The 23,099-nt window shown below is 32.4% G+C and overlaps 1 protein-coding gene across 1 annotated transcript in view; it reads right to left on the bottom strand.

Moving 5' to 3' along the window:
- Window positions 1–20,916, bottom strand: part of LOC129956432 (uncharacterized) — a 29,704-nt gene extending 8,788 nt beyond the window's left edge. The window contains exons 1-6 of the mRNA XM_056068312.1: window positions 20,829–20,916; window positions 12,907–13,039; window positions 10,641–10,844; window positions 8,345–8,564; window positions 6,024–6,258; window positions 3,242–3,362 (exon numbers count right to left, since the gene is read on the bottom strand). Of these exons, the coding sequence (XP_055924287.1) occupies window positions 3,242–3,362; window positions 6,024–6,258; window positions 8,345–8,564; window positions 10,641–10,844; window positions 12,907–13,029 (903 nt within the window). The 5' untranslated portion in view covers window positions 13,030–13,039; window positions 20,829–20,916. The remainder of the gene's footprint in view (window positions 1–3,241; window positions 3,363–6,023; window positions 6,259–8,344; window positions 8,565–10,640; window positions 10,845–12,906; window positions 13,040–20,828) is intronic.
- Window positions 20,917–23,099: the final 2,183 nt, after the last annotated feature.

The raw sequence follows: 23,099 nt of genomic DNA, 5'->3' as shown, positions 1-23,099 counted from the left end.
CAAATTTTGCGCTTCCCGCATAAGTGTGGCGCTAGTAGCGCCACTCAGAATTCACATATCAGGTTTGCTTTAAATGCGTGCTGTAAAGTTCTTGAGCGAGATTTATCTTTGAAATCTGACGTATTGAGTTGATGTTTACCAAGAATGCCTTTAAGAAGATGAAGAAGCCATTATCAACAGATTTTGCCGAATTTCTACGTTTTAGAATTCCTTCAATTAAAACACACACACATTTTTAGAAAATGCCCATCTATCTGTCTGTGACAAAGATAACTCTGAAACGCATTGAGCTAGACGGTTGAAATTTGGTATACGGTATTTGTAGCGAATTTATAGATTTCTATCAAATTTTAGGTAAAATCTGTTTAGAGGGAATCTGACTGTCCATCCGTTCGAATATAAATTAACACGATAATTATAAAACGGGGACTGCTACATAGATGAAATTCAGTCTGTGTACAGTATAGATTTAACATCTATAATGCAGGCATTTGTCAAATTTTGAGCCAAATCCAACAACGGGTTGATTGTCAACAACAGCATGCAAAGGCGATAATTAAACACAGAAGTGACAAAAATATATCAAATTTGGTATGGAATTTTATGACTTCAAATATAGCTTTCGGTCAAATTTTTATTTCAATCGCTTTAAAAAAACATTCTAAAATAAAAATTCGATTTTTGGATATTCTTAACGCATAGCGGGGTTTAATCGCCAAATAACTCGCCAAGGATGACACGATAGCTTCAGTGAAAATGCTAAATTCACCCTAAAAGTTGATATTTCGTAACTATTGTACGCCAATGTCATGCAACTCATTCTCTGACATGACAAGTTTATTAAAGAGTATTCGAGAACAATTTGGGGAGACTTCTTCCACTAGTTTACGAATTAATTCTTCATAAACTTTTGATGATTTTTTAAAATATATTGTTCAAATGTTGACTTTTATTTCTTCTTGAAACTGTTTTTATTTGAAGAAAATGGTCGATAGAGTTATATATAATTACTAGATTGAGTATGAGATCACATTTTCTGTGCATATCATTATTCGGTTCTGTGTGTTCTAAGGATTCCTCACATTTGGTCATGAATTCAAGAACATTACGCAGTTTGGGAAACATTGTTCTATATCTATGGTAAACTCTCGATTACATTGTTTCCGACCAGCCAATCATCGTATACACCAGTCTAATCAAAGAAAATTCACCTTAATAAAACGGAAAGGTTCTTTTCTCTCTTGGTGTTGTAAACTTGTGTCACAAGCATGAAATATACAAAGGGAGAATCTTCCTGTACATTATCGCATTTGTTTAATTGTTTATTAATGAACAACAAAATAAGTTTAAATAAATTTTAAATAATTGAAACCTATGTTCAACATGAATGATTTATTTATTTTAAAATTGTTTGGAAATACACTGTCTACCAATAAGTAATTGGATGCCTGTGATAAAACACAATTTATTAACACGATAAACACAGTTTATTGCTAATCAATAATTGGTAGAATTTCCAACTGAGGCAATTATATCCTTCACTCTCCGAGGCATTCTTTCCACAACTGTTTGGATGATGGACAGTGGTATTTTTTCCCACTCGTCTTGGAGAAGACATGTAAGTTCTTTCTCCGATTTTGGACGGTTGCTGTACCCTTTAATTTGGCGATCCAACTTGTCTCGGAGGTTTTCTACAGGATTTAAATCTGGGCTCTGGGAAGGCCAGTCTAGTCGGTTCATCCGATTGTCATCATACCGATCCATGGTGGATCTCACAACATGACAAGAGCGTTGTCATCCTGGAAATAATGATGATCCAATCCACAGAACTACCACATCATAGGAAGCACATTGTTCTTTAGAATAGTGGAGTAGGAGTCGACGTTGAGCTTATCATGAATTGGAATTAAGGGTCGCAGTCCATACCACTGGAAACATTCCCAGACCATCATTCCAACTCCGCCAAACTTTACTGCAGGCACCATGCATTCTGGCAAAAGACGTTCTCCATGCATACTCCAAACCGAAACTCTGCCATCCGATTGGCTGAAATTGAACCTTGATTCATAAATCCAGAGAACTTGTTTCCACTCATTAGCGGCCCAATTTCTTTCCATCACCTCAACTGATCAGTGCGCTTGGATTTTGTAATCAAAGGCTTATGGACGACAGTACGACCATAGAAACCAAGCAATGTGTTTCCTTACTGATGGTATTTATCGAAATAAGAGTCTAGGATGCTTATTGGAACTGCTAGTGTATGTGGGCCATCAGTTTGGTGCAGTTTTTCCAAATTTTTTGGACAACACTCGTCGGTATCTATCTCTTAGTTTCATGGGTCGTCAAAGCACATTCTGACAATCACCACTCACCTTCCACTTTTTAATCACAAAAGCCACTGTTGATTTTGGAATGTTAACTCATTAGATATGTCCCTCGGCCATTTCTATAATATCAGATAATTACTCCTTTCTCGAAGTAAGATGGCTCCGCAATTCGTGGCATCTTGTCTGCGACTAATCCCAATATTTTTTCCTGCACGATATTTAAGTACAGAAGGCGTGACGTAGATCAAAACAGCAGATATCCTTATTTGCACGTGTCTCCAAATACTTATTGGTAGATAGTGTTTATGCACTTGGATATGAATTAAAGCATTCATCAAATCAACATATGCATTCTAATATCTTAAATTTTAATTAAACGTGTTGCAAAGCATGTTCAATGTGTGCTGTCTCAAAAAGCACTGTTTATGATGATAATCTAAACAATTTGGGGGAACGATGCGATACACCGACATGTTCTAACATTATTCCTGATATGCTAAGAGCTACTGTTGAGAATGCAGTAATGCGATTTAACTTGCTTTCAGAGAATTTTGGGCGCCACATTGAAATACTTTGTAAAACGTTTCAGAAACGATTAAACAAATTTTAGATCGATCTCTTCACGTCCTATTTTGTTTAACAATATTTCATATAGCATCATTTCTCTCCTGGTGGTAAGTTTTTAAACTTTTTTTTTTTGTTTTTGTTGTTGTTGGAAAAGAATTTCTTGTAACATTTTTTAAACCATTGCCAGGTTCTATAAGTTTTGGTCCAGAAGTTTTTCTTTTATGACCATTTCAAAATAGAACTTCAATTATAATTACCTTGTATATCATGATGTATGAAATCTCTGGTGAAACTATGGATGTAGCGTGCTAATGTACCCTTACAGATTACATTTGAAGTGGACTTACTTTTTCTTCATCTTCGTCACTTGCAAACGGTCTTTTGGAATTCCAAGTATATATTTCACGCATGACCGTCCTTATATCGTCATACTTCGTCTCAACGTCATTCAGAAGCGAGTTCACTGCCCTGGAATGGATGGGGAATTTTAGAAATATCATCAAAAAATTAACACGTGAATATCAACATTGCTTTATTTCGTTGAAAAATCATGCTTTTGCTAATATATTGTTATAATGTCATCTTTCTAAATACTAGCCGTCTGTAACGACCAGTTCGTCAACCCATCGACTTTTTAAAAGATTAATTTGTTAATTTATATGACTGAAAAACATAAATTCAATTAGTATACCTGCAAATTAAAAAAGTATATATATATTTTTAATTGAAATGAAAACGGAAGTGAAAATCCTACTATTGAGTTAACGACTGGTAAAAACACGCTATTGAATGTTTTGATGCACACTTTGAATTCCTTCATAGTATTTAAAAACATTTTTTTTTAAATAATGCATCAAATTGAACGAAAAATATTGTTACTTTTAAAGAGGAAATTATACAGAAATGATATTGATATCATTAAATAATTGTTTTGAGTCTTAATATAATACAAAGATCCTTTTTGTAAGATAATTGTTTTAGAAAATTTGAATATCAATTTCCACAGGGAAATCATAACGATACGGGTAGATTTAAAATTAATGTACGGTCGTCAAAATTGAGCTGAGCGATGTGTTGGATTTAATGTACATGTAAAAATATTAATGAATGAAGCAACCTGAAATTCGTATGATGGTTTGTTTATATTTGAATGTTTCAATTCTTTGGTAAGTAACAAGCGCGATTTCTGTGCCACGTACGTTAACGTTATATATATATATATATATATATATATATTTCAAAGGTTTGGTACTTTTCCGTTAGCCGGGCACAAGCGAAAAATCGCCAAATAATGTAGCATTCCGCCAAATTTTTTACGCCAAATTTACGTTTGGTCCACAATCCGTTAGCCGGGCGCAAATGAAAAATCGCCAAATAATGTAGAATTCCGCCAAATTGCTTCCGCCAAATTCGCGTTTGGTTTACAATTGGCGACATTTGCGCTCGGCTAACGGAAAAGTACCAAAAGTTTTTATTTATATCCATAGTTTTTATAATTAAGTACAGAATCGTCAAAAGGAATAGACTTACTAATTATAAAGAATTTCATGATTGTTTAGAAAACTGAGAGTTAATATAAATAATACCACTTAGTTACCAGTTCTATAAAGTGGAAATATTTTGGCTTCTTGGCCTTTATTTTGGTGATGATTTGATAATATATTTGGCGCCTTGAAAATCATCAATTTTCTGCTTTTTTGCTTTCTCGCATACATAGTAAGGAAAAAGTATAGGAATTGCAGAAAAAAAAAATCAAACTTGAGACATTGACAAATGTCCACGTTTTAGACCCGAGTTCGAAAAACACATTTTCGGAAAACGTCCGTCTGTCTACCTGTCTCTCTGTGACGGAGATAACTCAGAAACGCTTTGAGCTAGGGGGTTGAAATTTGGTATACTGTCTTTATAGCAAATTTGCAAATATCGATCGAATTTTAAGTAAAAAATCTGTTCAGAGGAAAGACGGCTATTCGAATATAAATTAAAACTCCACAGTGGTTAATAATAAATTTGTCAAGGAGTGAAAATTTTACACCCACTTCAATTTGTCATATATTCTTATTTACTTTGGCAATAGTACCCTATGGTGGTTTCAAGTAAGTAAATGGCGCTAGCTGCTCGAAAATAGCAATGAAAATTTTAAAAATCTGACTCGTAATCATCGCCCGAAAGCATGGGCAATTAGACCAAATGTACAAGCTTTAGTTTAGTTTAGTTATATTAACTACTCGGGCTATTTTCGGACGAACCTCGTAATTTTGAACCATGACCAGATGACGAGGACGACACTTGAGTTCGAAGCCCATCTATAAACTTTCACACCAGCGGAAAGACAGTTGGCCCTACGTGCACCTGACATTTACAGGCAGTTGGGGATGTATACATTTTCATGAAAATAATGCAGTACTGTAAGGTAAACTTTTACCTAAGGGTGAAGCTGTAAATCGATCTAGAGGACACACCATTCTAATCCACAATGTACTTCTTCATAATGAATATGTAAGAGGCAAAACAAAAGACAAGGTGTACCATAAGAACATTAACTGGACAAGACTCGAATATTCTGTCTATAGTCCAGACTTAGCGTCTTCACTACTTGTTTACATCTTTTAAATAAGTTATAGAAACAGAAGAATTTTCATCAGAAGAATAATTAGAAAAATCTGTTCATAAAGGGTTTCATACACGTCCGACATTTGTTTTTTATCATTCAGGGATTTAAAGAATTCCTAATATGTTGGGGGAAAATGTGTGGATATTAAAGAAGAATTTATACGAAAAAAATGTCATTTGTACAACCTCTGTAAATAATGCTTGAGAAAATATCTTTAAAATTGCTTTGATTATGTTTTATCCACCCTCGAATTTTTATAGAAGCCTTTTGTGACCGTTTTAAAATTTGTATCTAGAACATCTTGCATTTTCAGCACAAAAATCAAAGGAAATATTGAACGTTTTTAAAGTATGACAAGAGCCTTAAATTACGATACCTGTTAGGTAAGTAATTGAGAAAATCGGCTTTCAGCGAAGACAAAGGATAGAGTTCAGCTTTCAGAGCTGTTCCTTTTCCTCGAATCGAAAGAAATATTGAAAGTTTTAAAGGAAAGCAAAATCCTTAAATAGGAATACCTGTTAGGCAAGTAATTGGGAAAATCGGCTTTCAGCGAAGACAAAGGATAGAGTTCAGCTTTCAAAGCTGTTCCTTTTCCTCCGTTGATTGTACTGATCTCTTTGGGATAATCAGCCACCAGTTTCATGAGCGCTTCAACCGTCTGCGGAGGACTCGACGGACTCTTTGTGGCCATGACGGAAATGTCTTCGTTGTACATGCCAGCCAGATCTTTCCTCAGCTTGTCGAAACTACCTGTTGAAGAAAACAAAGGATAGTAATTGGGGTCGGAAGATTAAATGGAACATTTAAAAAATGGAATATGATTTTTCTTGAAGTGAAAATGTTCTTAAAGTTCATATATTGGCATTGAAAATAAAAGAATCGTTTACCCAAAACACCATTTAATTGAAATTCACTAGCCGGTATCACTTTTATCGCCAATGAATGACAAATCGCCAATATATCGAAAATCAAGATGCTGCTAAAATAAACAACACAATAAAGAGAGATTGAATTCAATAATTACGAAATCAATTGATGATAGGAAAGTTAATGGATTTCACTCGAATGGAATTGTTGATATCCGCCCTTTGAACTATTGCAATGACGATTCGGCATCAGTTGGCGAATTAAAAGAGTAACGACAAAAAGGATTTTAACTCCACAGAAACGTTGATATATAGCCTTTTTCTTCTCAGTGACAATATTTTCATAATAGATTTACTCGATATTTGTCTTGAGAATATAAATTGCTTGGAAAAGTGATTTCATATTTTTAAAATTTAAAACGGTGTTATTTAACTTTTAATAAGTATCTTCGTTATAGTATCTTCTTATTTGCATGAATCTAACTGGGTCCAATCTATGCAAAGCTTTTACTATAGAATCTTCTGATATGATTGGTGATCCTGTCTTCACTAGTGGGAATAATACTGTTGTGTTGTCCAGTTATTCCACAAAAGTGGAGGAGTAGATGGACATTAGGACTAAATATTAGATTGCCTCCATGCTGCAGCGACGATGATCGTTCAATCTACCCATAATGCTTCGGCAGGTGGTGATTACCACTTGCATGAATCTCATCAGAGGCATCTCAAACATGGGGATAAGAAATTTCTAGTAGGATGTTTGGTCCCTCTTTCCCCAGTGGGTACAATAAAGGTGGTTTTCCTCACTATGCTCACCACCAATGAAAATCACACCTTTGAATGAGAAGTGGGTGCATGTGCCGGTTGTAATGGGCTTCTTATAAATTGACCACAGGATTCAATGTTATCTGTCGTGACAACTCTGTCATTCAAATTCCCCGACAGGGTGATGATAACTCTTTATGATTATCACTTACATGAAGAATGCTGAAATTTTCATGGACGATCAAGTAATATTAATTAATTGATTGTGTGCTGCTGATCTATTCTGTTATTCCATCTGTGCTGTCCCACTTTTCTAAATTTGTATTTCATTATATCTGAGTTTCGCACTTCATCTGGTGCATCCGTTTCTCTTTTTAAACTTAACAGCAAAGATTCTTTTTAAACTTAACAGCAATTTTGTAGCGTTTTGCTACTTTATGCCCAATGGCAAAAATAGTTGGTTTCTTTTTGTCCTACTTATCCGTAAAGATTGTCGCATAACTTTAAAATCAACTGGTTAATTCATAAAGGATGTCCCAACATTAACGCAAGATTTGAATGTGACACCATTCGTGCAGTAAAGTGTTGGAAATCCTATTAAAAAAAACATTGACAATTGATAGTTTAGGGTTAGTAAAAAGGGAGCATAACGCGAAGGAACAAAGTATTAACGCAAAATTTGAATTAAGCAAAAAAACACAATTTTTTTATTGAATCATAAAGTGCATAGGATAGGGTCATCTATGGAATAACACATAAGGCAAATGTCCTTCACCACTTTGATAGCCCAAACGCACTCTTTTGTCGAAATTTTCCATAACTATTTTGCATAAATGTAGCTGAATTTTGTTGATGCAGCGTTGAATTTCCTTATTCAATGCACACGTTCTTGTGGGCTTGTTGGTATATACCTTTTACTTCAAATAAACCCATAAAAAGAAATCCAACGGTGTTATATCACACGATCTAGGGGTCCAATTCCCAAATTTTTGAACTGTGATTTTCATTATTTTTTTAATATTGTTCAACACATGAAAACACATTGTTTTGTTGTATAATGCTTCATTTTTACTAACCCTAAACTATCAGCTGCTCAAATGTTTTTTAATAGGGTTTACAACACTTTGCTGCAAGAATGGTAAAAATTCAAATCTTGTGTTAATTTTGGGACACCCTTTATAAGTTACTGCGATATGAGACCTTACCATTTGCATTCAAATCGAATGTTCCAGTCAGCTGAAGGTTAGCACTGACAGCTGCTTTAATAATTTCTCTCTCTTCTCTATTGTTGGCTTTCAATTTCAGCGATGCGATGAGCTCTCCTCCGTAAGTGATACTTCGGACGTAATGAGTGCCAACAGATTCCGGAGGCATCGACATCCAGTCAGTTTTGGGTTTGAGGTGTGAGGGTATTGTTTCTGTTACCTGGAAAAAGAAATCTGATTCGTTAATTATATTAGAAGAAAAAAAATACCAAGACAGTATGTCCCGGCATGCTTCATTTACACAAAGTTTGGTCACGGCAAAATGAAAACTTAAGATTGTGTAGCTTAGTTGTATTAACACTTCCTTTTGAAACAATACTATTCTATTAATACAGAAATATCATCAAATACTTGCAATAATAGCTTGGGATATTTGAAACATAGAAGCTGTACTCCCTAGGATTAGTTTATTAAATAACACTCTTTAAAAACAGGCTGGAATTGCAATTTTGCTTATTTAGATCTTTCAACTCGTTTATGGTGCTTCTTTCCATTATTTCAATAATATAATTTGACATCAGTAGGAAAAAATTATTAGGGTGTCCCATAAGTTTCTTTCCTATTTCTAATGTGAAATGAATACACAATATTTACTGTTTATGACATTATTTATTTTGTAATATATAAGAACCCTTTTGCTGTATTTCCTTCTTCCATCTCTCAGGAAGCCTCATTATACCTTCTTTACAAAACTGTTGTATTTTGGACAAGAAATAATCCTCGAGGTGCGCTTTTATTTCTCTGAATGATTTAAAGCGCTTATCGCGAAGAGAATTTTTAAGAACAGAAAGAAGTAATAATCAGATGGAGCGAGATCTGGGGAGTATGCAGGATACGGTAAAATATTTCAATCCAACTATAAGAGCTTTTCTCTTACGACTAACGCAATATGTGGTCTCGCGTTGTCATGATGAAACACAACGCCTCGTCGGTTCATTCATTCTGGCCGTTTTATCGCTATGGCAGCTTTCAGTTGATCCAGTTTATGACAGTATTTCGTAGAATTCATTGCTTCATCTTGAGGAAGGACGCCAATCTCATCAAATGGACAAAAGAACCTTTTTGGGGTGTAGTCTGGCTTTGCGACAGTTGAAGGCCTTACACCAAGTGACATAGATGGCGAATAGATAACAAGCCAGATAAGTACAAGTGTTTGTACAAGCCAGATAAGGCATTCATACCGCGATGAGAAAGAAATTTTTGGGAAAACCTTAAAAAATTTCAAATTTCAGGTATTTTTATGTTAAAGATGCCCTTCGCACAGGTAGGCCCGTCGTCGAAAATGTCAATAATATCGCAGAAATATTAGAAATTGACCGGCTTGTTAGCAGTTGTAGCATCATCCAGGACCTAAAGATCGACCATAAAACAGTTTTAAACCATTTGCACGAAAGTGGATTCAAAAAGAAGATGTTTGGTGCCTCACCAATTAATACAAAAAAACATAATTGATCGAATTTCCATCTGCTAAGCCTTGCCAAACGGAATGAAATCTACCATATATTGAACGTACGGTGACTGGGGAGGAAAAATGGATCACATACGACAACAATATGCGAAAACAATTGTGGTCAAAGCGCTGTGAAGCAGCTTAACCGGTGTTCAAACCAGGACTAACGGCCAGGAAGGTTCTGCTGTGCATTTGGTGAGACTGGAAAAGAAATTATTTATTATCAGTTGTTTCCATACGGCCAAACACTAAATTTGGATCGCTACTGTCAACAACTGGATTATATGAGGATAGTGATTGAACGGAAACGGCCAGAATTGGCCAAATGGAGCGGAGTTGTGTTCCATCAGAGCAACGTTAGGACACACACGTCCGTAGTGACTCGCCAAAAACTCCGGGAGCTTGTTTAGGAAGTTTTGATGCATCCACCATATAATCCGGACCTGACACCAGCGATTACCATGCTTTTCTTGCAATACAAAACTTTCTTAGTGATAAGAAATTGACATCAAGAGAACATTTTGAAAATCGATTACTAGAGGTTTTCGCTATTAGGGACCAAGACTTCTGAGAGAGGCATTATGAAGCTACTTTTAAAATGACAACAAATTATAGAACAAAGCGGTGCATAATTGACCAAAATTTGTAATCTCAAACATGTAAAATAAAGTCTTGAAGTTCACGTAAAAATAATGGATTGCTTTTTTCCAACTTAATATAATCTATACTTGATGAAAGCTTTAAACTAGAAAAGAAATAAATATAAAAATTTGATGGAATACTCACTGTTTCGTGCTGAACTCTGACGAGCAATTCCACGAATTTCTGCCGATTGGCTGTATCTTTCAGATAGGCACCTGTTCCGTCCACCACAATGTCACCTTTCTTAATGCGCAATGACAATGCGCCACTGACGTCCAGAAACTCTCTTGCTTGGGTAGAAGTTTCAACTAATTTGTACTGTGACCTCGTGAAACTACGGTCGATAACCTTAGAAGAAACAACAGTCAATATATCACTATCGAAATATTATCGCTACATACGTGGGGTGATCCAAAAAAAAGTTTACAAGCAGCAATATTTGGGAAGTAGAAATTGTGGATGAGAATAGTATTTCCCAGAGTGGAGACAGGTGGCGGTAGTTGTCTTAGACCGGTCGTTTGAGCAGATAGTGTTAGTACTGAGGCCTGAAACAGCGACAGTAATGGCAAGACGTCTAGAGAAGTGGTCTCGCTCAGAGGTGTGAGCCGTGATACGATTTCGATAGGCCAAGAATGTGTCCCCATTGGACATTCACAGACAAAATCGTTGAAGTGTACAGGGGTGAAGCAATGAGTAGACAACAGGTGGCGATATGGCAGAGCCGGTAGAGAGATTGCTGGAAACGTTTAGGTGGGAGATCTGAAGCCATCACCCCATACAGCCCCTATTTTGCTCCCAGTGACTATTTCCTTTTCCCGGAATTGAAGAAACACTTATCCAAAAAAAAGCTCATATCAGATGGTGATGTTCAAAGAAGTGCTGAGAACTGGCTCAATAGCCAGGGACCTGATTATTACCAAGACAGGTTAAACAAATTGGTCCAGCGGTGTGATAAATGCCTCAACAGGTTTGGTGATTATGTAGAGAAGTGACTGCCACGTATGTCTCTTAATTACCATTTGTATCCTGTTTCTATTGTTAATAAAGCATTTTTCCTTTGCCTTGTAAACTTTTTGTTGGATCGCCCAACGTATAATTAGATCAAAACATGAAACGATGATATTAAATTTTATTGCTAGTTTGGTTTAGTTAAGTCTAATTATTTTAACGTCCTGTTTTAAAACTGGGGCTATTTTGGGACGAACTTCGTAATTTCATAACTTGGTGAGTTAACCAGATAATAACCTGAGCTTCATAACTTGGTCAGTTAAGCCGTAGAAAAGTGGAATTTTTTGTTAAAGAAATTAATGTACAGATCCCTACTTCTATAAATATGACTTATAGAAGTAGGGATCTATATAAAATGTTAGATTAATAATTTATTTCAACATTACATTAATAGTTTCAAAAAACATAAAATAAAATTCTTTATTTCAAGCACTTTTTCAGTTGTAAGCATGTGCCTATCTTTCGGGGTTTAGAAAATGGGTATATAATTATAATTACAAAGTAAAATATACTTACAAAATGATCTAATATGAAAATATATATTTTACTGTCATTATTTATAATAGAAGTAAACGAGTAATTACCCAAGTCGTCACACTTACCAATTATTGTTAATCATACCAATTAGTGTAACTTATATAATGAGTAATCTGGATATGGAATAACACAAATCATTTTTCTAAATAGCATTACAAATATGTGCTATTGTTTCCCTGCACAGTTAGTATCATAATAAGGAATAAAGATTTATAAGCATTCTAAATGGATACTGAATAGAGTGTCGGTCAATAACTTTCGGCCTTAACAACCCTTTGGATGTGAATTCGACAACTTTCAGGACAGAAAATAAGATTCTAGATCGTACAGAAATGTATGCGGTATCTCTATTAAGAGTAGAGATACAGGATTTTTCAAAAAAGCTTCATACCTTCTCACAAAAGCTATATAAGCAGAAACTCACATATGATTGTGAATTCTCTCTTTGGAGTATTGATCGCAAAGCGAGCTCTCTAGCTGACCTGTAATTTAATAACGATGTGCTGTTTGCATGTGTGTTGTTGATTTCTGCAAGTGCTGTCTTTCAATACGTTTGATTATATTTTTCTGCCTGTTTTTTTTGTGGAATAAAGTGTCGCTATCCCCATTGCTTCCATTCAAATTTATTGGAATTTTCAGCATACCCACATCTAACGGATTTCCATAGTATAAAATCGAATTCCAAACACGAATTTGAATTGTCGAAAAATTATCCTTTTCGTGATTCAAATTATAAATTGAAAAGAATCATTCGAAATTATTTTGCAAAAAAAGACAAAGCATAGCATACACAACTTCGTCCTACTCAAAAGCAGTTTTCAAAAGTGAAATCGAAGTTTTAGAAAATCGCAGTAGTTGAATTTACCTGTAGGTTACCTTCCAAAGTTTTCTGATCGTACACATCAGCGTTACCTTTCTGGTACTTGACAAGGTTGAATGTGCTGCCCAAGTACATGGCAGCAAGAACCGGGATGATGGCAGTTGTCATGCTGCTTGATCTGAAAATAGGATTTATATGATTAAGGTTTTTTAAATCAAGCTTATTCGAAACTCTTGTTGTTACTTATGCACTTGTCATAAACAAGCCCACTGACAAATCAGTGATTTAAGCAAAATTTGTGCAGTAGCTTCTGAGGGTAAAAACCCCTGAGCAACCGAGGGCAGAAGTCTGACTTCTGGCTCATATGAAGATGACACTCGCTTGCACAACCCCTTTTTACAGGAGGGGGGGGGCTTTTCCACACATCTCACAGAGAACTCGAACTCGAATCCGGGATGCCCAGATCACGGGGAAGACGCTCTACCCCTAGACCAGGACGCCCGCTTATTTGAAACTAGCTGCTTATTGCAACTAGCTGTTTCACTTCTGGAAGTTCCATAAAATCTCTTATTTCAATATGGTCTAAATTGTTCCCTAGTAAAGTACGAGGGTCGGTCACTTTTTTCAACCTCCGAGAGACCTTGAAAAGGAATAAGAGTGGAGAACAAAATGAATTTATTACCAAAAGTTACGCACAAACGGTTACTTTCCAACCGTAAAACTCAGGCATTTGTCACGAGATGGACCAGATTTCCGATCCCCCTTCTAAAGAGCTTTACCACCAGTAGCGTGAGAAGGGCTTTAACATTCATTCCTTTGAAGCTTCGACTTGCATTGGAAGCTTTTGATTTCAAGCTAGTTCTTCAGTTTAGGGAACACGTAAAAATTTTCGTCTCGAATCTGCGTTCTAGATGGTGGAGGATAAGGATATAAATTTTGAAGAGCAGAAGATTTTGTTTAACGAGTTGATCAAGTGATTCGAAAGAAACGGAATTCTAGGCAACGAGCTGGCCAGGCAGATGGGCAAAATCGCGACTTTGAAGAATGAATATTTAGACATTTTTGCTTTATATTTTTTTCTTCAAAGAACTTTCTAACTGATAAGGAGCTACAAAAAACTTTCAGGCCATCTCAAATCATTGGCAGCAACTTTCATTGAATAAGGGTTGGAAACGTGGTCCACTGAATGACAAATGCCTGAACTTTCATGGCAATTATAACGGAAAGTAAGCATATTTGTACATAACTTTTGGTAATAAATTCCTTTTGTTCTCTGTTTTTTCCTTTTTTTGAGATCCATCTTATGTTGAAAAACAATTAATCCTCCTTTAAAATCTGAATTATTGCTTACTTTTAAAACTAAACCTTATATGTAATAATCCCAAAACTTCAAAAAAATTAATAAAACCATGCTTTACAAAGAGATTTATATAATTTGAAAATAATACTGTAAGGCTACTGCTTTCTAAAGAGTGATTTAAAACATTGAGTGATTTATATGAGTGATTTAAAACATTGAGTGATTTAAAACATTGCAATACATTAGGGAGTCATCAATGAATTTTTAGGTGTGTCGCAACAGTATCTTAAATATATTAGCATCTTTCTGGATTTTTAAGATATTATGTAAGCTTAAAATCTTCATCAAACCTTTTAGTAACAACACGATGAAAAAAACAAACGCAATACACAAACAAGCGATTGGAGTCAACTCAAACCGTGCTCACATAATCATAACCCCTTTTCGCTATCAATATTCGATTCAGTTTGCATACCATAAATTTCAAAGCAATTAATTGCCATTCGTGATTTCTATTCATCATTACTTATGCGATTATTACGTATTCATTCATTAATTCATTATTACTTATGAATTATATTTAATAATAAATATTTTTTCTGAAAAAAAGTTTCTCTTTTTAAAAAATAGTCCTCAAAGCCCTTTCTGAAAGAAGATGGTATTTTCGTCTAGAAAGAACTCCGTTAATCGAGAATAAAGGAGTTCGATATAGATTCAATAGCTAAAACGAACTTGAGAACCTTTGATTTACAAAGGAGCAGTCCTGAAATAGTTAAAAGTCTTGAGTTTGGTAGAGCGGTAACAATTGTCAAGTAGGTCTCAGCTTTGGGACTGGTAGGCCATGAATAAGAGACTCGATTTCACAGAAGTTCTACTGCACATGTGGGCCTTGTACACGTTATATCTGCATCTAGATTGAAATTTTTGAAAGTTATTACTAGTACCACTCTGACATTTTTCGTTCTCGCCTCAAAATTTTGATATCTGTTCAAAATAGCTTTAAGTGGCTTCAATAAGAAATTTATATTTAACACAGCGAAATAATTGTTGCGTTATTTGTATCGAAGTGATTTCCAACTTTGAAAGAAGCATTATATTTATATTTAAAATTTAAAAACCGTTTACACCTAGAGATATGAAATAATAAATCAGAGCCTACTGTATTATTCTGCATGTTGCAATGAAAATCGCAACCTTAAATCAACTCCTTAAAAATAAATCACATTCAAATTCAGACAAGCATTATGAAATACAGCAATTGCCGGCTGTAACTCACAATTGACTACACCGTTGTGTTAGCGAATATAGTTATTAATTTTCCATTCATATTTTTTCATGACTAGATAAGTGCTGATAAGCAGTATGAAGTGATGTTAGTTAAATTTATAACCAATGACAGGAACAAACTTGAAGACGAGTCAAGTGATGCTAAATAAATTAACTAATAATGAAAAATTAAATGCAAATTAAGAAGCTTTGAAATGCACTGAACAATGTAAGAAAGCTTCAAGTATAGACTTGATGTGTTAAATAGGACAAAATTATATAATAGTGAGCAAACATCGATCTAAAAGAAAAGACACTGTTGAAAACTTGAAAAAAAAATAATTGGGTTGTTTTTAGAAATTGTTTAATGATATTTTACTTTTTACTTTATATTTTACTTTACCATTTTACTTTACCTTATATACCATTATATTTTACTTTACCATAATGATATTTTACTTTACCATAATGATATTTTACTTTACCATAATGATATTTTACTTTACCATTATACCATAAAGGGAAAGTGGGATCGTCGAAAAATCCAGTGGACTCGAGATTTTGAGGAATTTTCGCGTTTAAGATTTCCTTGAGTACAAAACACACATTAACAGATTTTTTGAAAATGTCCGTCTGTCTATCTGTGACGAAGATAACTCAAAAATTATTTCAGATAGACAGATGAAAGCTGCTATACGAGCTTAAAATCAAATTTGCAGATTTCTATCAAATTTTGAAGAAAACCCGTTCTGAGGAAGTCCGACTGTCTGGCTGTTCGAATATAAGTTAGCATGATAATTACGAATTGAATGGAGCTGGGTGGATGAAATCCAGTAGATAGATTAAATATCTTAAATATATACACCTACCAAATTTTGAAAAAGCGATTGATTGTCTGTCGGTCTGTACTTTCAAAAACATGTAAACCCGATAATTCAGAAATGCAATGATTTGAATATATTATATTTGTTATGTGATTTTGTGGCTACCAGGGTAATTTTGTATCAAATTTTTGTTTTAATCGGTTGGAGAAAATACGTCTAAAACACAAATCCGATTTTCGGGTACTATTAACGGCAGGTCAGAGATTAATCGCCAAATAACTCGCTAAGGATGACTCGATAGACTCAGTAAAAAATGCTAAATCCATACCAAAGATTACTATTTGTAACTATTCTATGGCATTGCCATGTAAGGCATTCTTCTCAGATAGCATCTTTATTAGAGAATATACGAGAAAGTTTTGGGTATACAACTACCACTGGTTTACTTTTTTGTATACAAGGTATATAAAGAAATATTTTTGTAATCGTCTGCAAATTTGATCCTGAAATTTTGACCAATCGCGTTTCCAACCTCTTAAAATCTGAGAAACATTTTTAAAAAATTAGGTATGTTTGTTTGTGAATACTTTAAATATAAAACATTTTGAACTATACAGATGAAATTTGGTAGGGATCTTTACATTAGGTTTGTAGATTTTCATCAGAATTCGAACGAAATCCATTCAGAGGAAATTTGTTTACCTTGCTGTCTGAGTACAAATGAACCTGATATATAGCACCTTAAAGAGCTCGATAGATGAAATTTGATGCTGTAATGGTGTTGCAACTAAAGTGTGGATCCTCCTCATATTTTTAATAAAATTCATTAAGGGGTTGGTCATCTGTCGAACTTCATTTTTGAAAACGCATAAACGTAACAGTGCAAAAACGCAACAACTTATTACTAAAACTGTCTTTGTGCCAAATTTTTTAATCAGTTGACTAAAAGACGTCCGAAAGATATATTCTGTATTTCTTTATTATATTATGAAATACCCAACTCTCATGCGCTGGACTATGAAATAAAAATTTAACCATTTGTGACGTTTACGGCCATGCTTTAGATTCCACAATTTTCTTCAGGGCCGGAGAAAAGGGAGATAACACTTTATTATAGACTATGCAGGGAAATTTCAAGAAGCCCATTCCCCCTAGTCTATACTTATAATAAAGCTCAATGTGTGTGTGTGTGTGTGTGTGTGTGTGTGTGTGTGTGTGTGTGTGTGTGTGTGTGTTGGCGCTCTACAGGCCAGGTCATTTGACATACAGCTACCAAATTTGGTACATGTATACCTTAGAGGTCGGGAATGTGCACCTGGGGTCCCTTTTTTTGAAATTTTAATTAGAATTTTAATTATTAATTAAAAACTACCTTTCCCGCCAAAAAAATCTTCCATTTTCCCCACCGCCAACTTTTCCGCCAAAATAATCTTCCATTTTCCCCAACGCCAAATGATTTAGGCTTTAGTTCTTTTTTTCTCCCAACAGTAATGAGGCTAGGGTTAAGATTTTTCGGCGGATTATTTCAAACGATTCTGTTTATTTTCTTAATGTTTTATGCATTTAAAATTAAACATTGTTAATTAATCCATGTTTCAGATTCATTCTGAAGTACTTTTGAATTAAAATAACACAGAATAAAGGAAATTAAAAATGTATAATCTGCATAGCGTTACCCCAACTGGAGTAGAAAAATTCACGCATTTGCGTTACCGTAAAAGGCGAAGAAAATTCACGCATGCGCACTGTGTTCTGATTGTTGGCATGGCAACCATTATCAACGGACGATTTAAATTACTTTTAGGTTAGTTGTATGCTTTTGTAAGTAAATTGTATTTATGTTAGTTATATATTTTTTGTATATGCTTATAGTTTTAAGTACATCGTTTTTTAAGTAGTTTTTTTTAACCTGTTTTCAATGATTTAAATTATTTTTAGGCTAATTGCATGCTTTTGTAATTAAATTGTATTTATGTTAGTTATATATTTTTTGATATATGCTTATAGTTTTAAGTACATCGTTTTTTAAGTAGTTTTTTTAAACCTGTTTTCGACCGATTATTTTAAACGATTCAATTTATTTTCTTAGTGTTTGATGCATTTAAAATGAAACATTGTTAATGAATCGATCCGTTCATGATGAATCTGAGAAAATTTTGTTGACAAATTCTTGAGATATTATATAAATTAAGAAAGATATTCTTTAGTGCCCATAAAGTTTAAACGCTCAGTGACTCTATTATCAGTAATCATATTATTAAAAAAAATGCTTTGTTTCAGTAAAAAATATTATTATATTAATTGCAGATTAATCCTTTACACTTTAATTTAAAGCATAAATTCTATGAGGGGTAACAGGAAATTAGAGAGATACATATCACGTTATGACTGAAGGCCTTTATAATATTATGAGTGAATTATATGACTATTAAAATTTGAAGTTTTAAAATATTTTGCTGAAGAATCTATTAAAGTTGGAATTGCATAAAATATTTAATTATTAAAATTTTAACGAACATTAAGATTGACGAACCGGCTGGTCGCCAAAGGCGGCTAGTTTTCAATAAGATAGACTCAGTTTATTACTGTATAGATTATGTATATAAAATTTATATTTTGATGTTTAATAGGATTTATTTATATGCAAAAATGTTTTAATTTTTTTATTTCCTTTTTATCTGATACCTGCATTTGTCCGATTTCGTCATTTTCCGTTTATACCAAAAAACAAAAATTCTTCTGCAGTCACATAAATCAAACAATTTTTCATTACTTAGGAAAATATGAATATTAGCAGACTAGTACTTAAAAGAGTTTTTAAGAATTTCGAAAATTATAATTTTTAATAAAAGATTAATTTTGCTGTAAAAATCAAAATGAGAACTTGTATTTTGGTTCTTGTAAGAAATTATCTTAAAAATGAAACGGGAACAAAAAAATCTCTCTTAAATTTTTTTTTCAAAGAATGAAATATTACCGATTGAACTAATACATATGGAAAATTCATAATTGAAAAAAAAAAAAAACTATTTATTACTCATTTGGTTCCCAAAATTACAGGACACTTTCAAAGAATGATTTCGTTCGAAAATGCATGGAGAAAAAATAAATTTTTCTTGAAAATAAAAATACCCTTTCTTACTGGAGGAATATGCTAAAAAATATTTCTTATTTCACGCATTCTTAAAAAAAAAAGAAGACGCGTTGAAAAAGAAAAAAAAAATAATTTTATTATATGTTTTATTTCTGAAGTCAAATATACAAAAGTTTTGATTTTCAAAATAATAATATTTTGATAAAAATTCTTTCTATCATTTTCAAAATTTTATGTGGTACTTTTTCTCATTTTACAATAAATTTTAATACTTTACTTACAATATGCAGTGTAACATGTATCATTTATTAATAAACAATCATATTTATTGCCGAATTTTTGCCCACTAAAAAAAAAAAAAACTTTCAATAAATAATGTTCAAATGCATTTCTTATGAGTTACATAGATGATTTTCGGTAATTTATTGAATTAACCATAAACCAATTTTAGTAATTTAGGAGTCTCTATTACAAGGTTTACTAAAATGTAAATAAAATTGAGTACTTTCAAATCGTTGATCCATAGATTCCTTGACACACAAATATAAAATTTTTAAAAATGCAGCAATAGAAATTCTCTCAGCTGTTTTGTGGAAATAGCGGCACTTCAAAAATCTGTATCGATTGTATTTTGGCGAGGCTTCCAATCAGAAAATCCTTGGAATTTAATCAAGTTCATAATATTGCATCATCAAAATTGATTATTAGAAATATTATAATATGATTAGAAATACTATAGTATTAGAAACAAATTTATGTGCAAAAATTTTCAGAAATTGACGCTGCTGTTTGCTTTTAAAATTTGATTCCATGATTTTAATATGTTATGTAAAATAAAAATTATATAAAAAGAGGTAAAAAACCTGGAAAATACTATTCGTTCTTTATACATTCCTATAAAAATTACCTGCAACAATATATAATTTTTTTTATTTAGTTTTTTAATTATATAAAAGATTCTGTATAGGATAAGCATTCGAATTTTACAAAGAACAAATTTTTTGGGTTTGGAATTCATTACTATAAACTAATTACTGTAAATTAATAGAAGCAAAATGTGAAATTTTCAAACAAATTCTGGATATGCATTATTCTTTTTTATCAATATTTATATGAGATCAAAAATAAAATAAAATAATCACAAGAATATAAGAAATTTTCTTATTATAAGAAATAGTAAGAAATTTAATGCAGTAAAAGTGAGATGAAAATTTATATTAATAAATAAATTCTATATCGATATAACGCAATTTAAAATATCTGAAATCTATTTATAAAAATATATTAAATTGCAAAAAAAAATTTCAAAAATCGTTTTTATTTTTTTAACATGAAATTAAAAATCAAACGATAATATTGTTTAGTTTTTTCAAAATAAAATTGGATAAAATAGCTTAATTTTTTTATTCAATTGCCAAAGAATTTTTTTGGTGAAATTAAAATAAAATATTATAAATGAAAAAAAAATAGAATTTGTCCTTACTTTAATTTTAGAGCATCCGAAAAAATCCTAGTACTCCTAAAATCCCGGCTGCATGAATGTCAGAAGTTAAGATTTGAGATGATATCTCAGTCATTTCTTATCTCAAATCGTTGAGAATAGAAACATCTGGTCGAAAACAGGTAGGGTTACGTATGGGAAAAAATAACACTAGTGATAACAAGATAATTCATCTACAACAAATTCTTATACTTTGAAATTAAACAAAATATTCTATAATATTACAATGTAATTAAACTTTTAATACTTCAAAAGCATTAATTGTAAAAATTAACCCCATTTTACAAATAAATAATTTGATGAAAAGTGGATTAAAATAATAACGAATTTATTTGATTCTAATTGTATTTGGCAACCAGCTAATTAGTCAGGAATATTGGTTATATTTCATTTCGTTTAAATCGCTTGGATATAACTTCATTTTCATAATTCTGCCTAATTATCAGACACTAAATCTGTGTTATTTTAATTGTTTTAGGTATATTCTTTATATTATATAATTTCTAATGCATATTAATCTCATGATACCAAAGCGCTTTTAATCCATTAGCTGCCACAATTCCTATTTGGGGATTTTCGAATTTTTCGTACACCACTCGGCATCAAAAATATATTTGGGGCTTTTGATAGTTTAATTTTATTATATATATATGAGTCAAGATTGTCCGTGGTAGAAAGGTATTCTGTGCTTCGTTTCTTTTTAACAAGAGAAAAAATTTGAAATTCTTCATCTATAATTTGAATGGAACAGAACTGCCATACGTAAAGCATTATACTTTTGGTTTAGTTTTTACGTTATAAGTAGCCGCCTTTGGCGACCAGCCGGTTCGACGTTCTTTATACTCCTTAAAATTTCAAGTTACATACAAATATTTTATGTGTTTTCAATTGCTTCTTCATCAAAATATTTTAAGCCTCAAATTTTGATAGTCATATAGTTCACTCATACTTTTAAAATGACCATAAGCCATAATGTAGTCTCTCTCTAATTTTCAATCAGCGCCCGTAAAATTAAAGTGGCAATGATTAAACTGCAATCAATATTAAAAAAACATTTTTTTACTGAAACCACGCATTTTTTTTAAAAATATGAGTACTGAAAACAGAATCGTTCAGTATTTAAGTCATACGGGCACTACAGAATAATTTTCATAATTTATGTAGCATCTTAAGAATTATTCTACAAAGATTCATCACAAAATTCAGTTTTTAGTTTTATTTTCAAAACGATTTAAATGACATTATATACATATATTTTATTTTGTTTTTGTCTATAAATATTCTTTAAAAAGTTATGAAATCTAAATTTTATACAGTCCTTTGATCCAAAGGGATCATATTCTCGAAATATTCTTGGCACTGCTACTTTTAAATAAGTAAATGATCTATCTTTTGCTGTTAGATATGATCGATTTATGAACTTTTGAATAGAATAGTTTAGAACAATCAACATTTTCATAATCCTAGGCCAATAAGTCTTGAGAAACCCTGGGCGCTGATTGAGATATCATCTTTGAGACGGTCGGTGAAGTGGTCTAAAATCATTCATTTTTATTAAATAGTGATATTTAAATATTCATAATAAGTCATTTGATTGATTTTGTTGATTGGAAAGCAACTGTTTTTATTTTAAATATTTGTATCTCAAGAATATTTTGTTAAATATGATTCGCAGAGCAGAGGATCTAGATAAACGTTCGTCATTTATTAGAGTATTTATAGATTCAAGTTATATAAAATATAATTGCTTACTTCATTTAGACAATTTTACTACATGCATTTCTATTATTAAAGGTTTACAAATTAGCCATTGGACATTGAATTGAAAGGATATATATTAAACCTTTTTTACCTTAAGTATAACTGATATACGGAATTAATAATTGCATTTACTTTTTATAAAATATCCTATTTTATATTTATTTCATTTCATACAGACACATGCTGGAAATAACATTTTTGTATGTTTAATTTGCAATAACAATTCATTTATTATTATTTTTTTTAATTTAAGCTTTTGTCAATATGATGACAACATGTTGATAAAAGCTAATAATTAGATAATTTTTCCTATGCACGCGTAACGTGCTCGTGCAAGTTACATTTTATTTTTATTTTGTGTGAAATATAGTGTTGAAAAATATGGTTAAAATATATCTTTAAAAATTCGTTAAAAATAAGAACTTAATTTAAAGGTTAAAGCATTAAAAAGATAATTTTTTGAACTTTTTGATGCAAAAATCAGTTTTATGC

The sequence above is a fragment of the Argiope bruennichi genome, chromosome 11, assembly GCF_947563725.1.
Source record: "Argiope bruennichi chromosome 11, qqArgBrue1.1, whole genome shotgun sequence".
NCBI lineage: Eukaryota > Metazoa > Arthropoda > Arachnida > Araneae > Araneidae > Argiope > Argiope bruennichi.
Note: the sequence above shows the minus strand (reverse complement) of the source record. Positions and strands in the feature narration are given on the sequence as shown.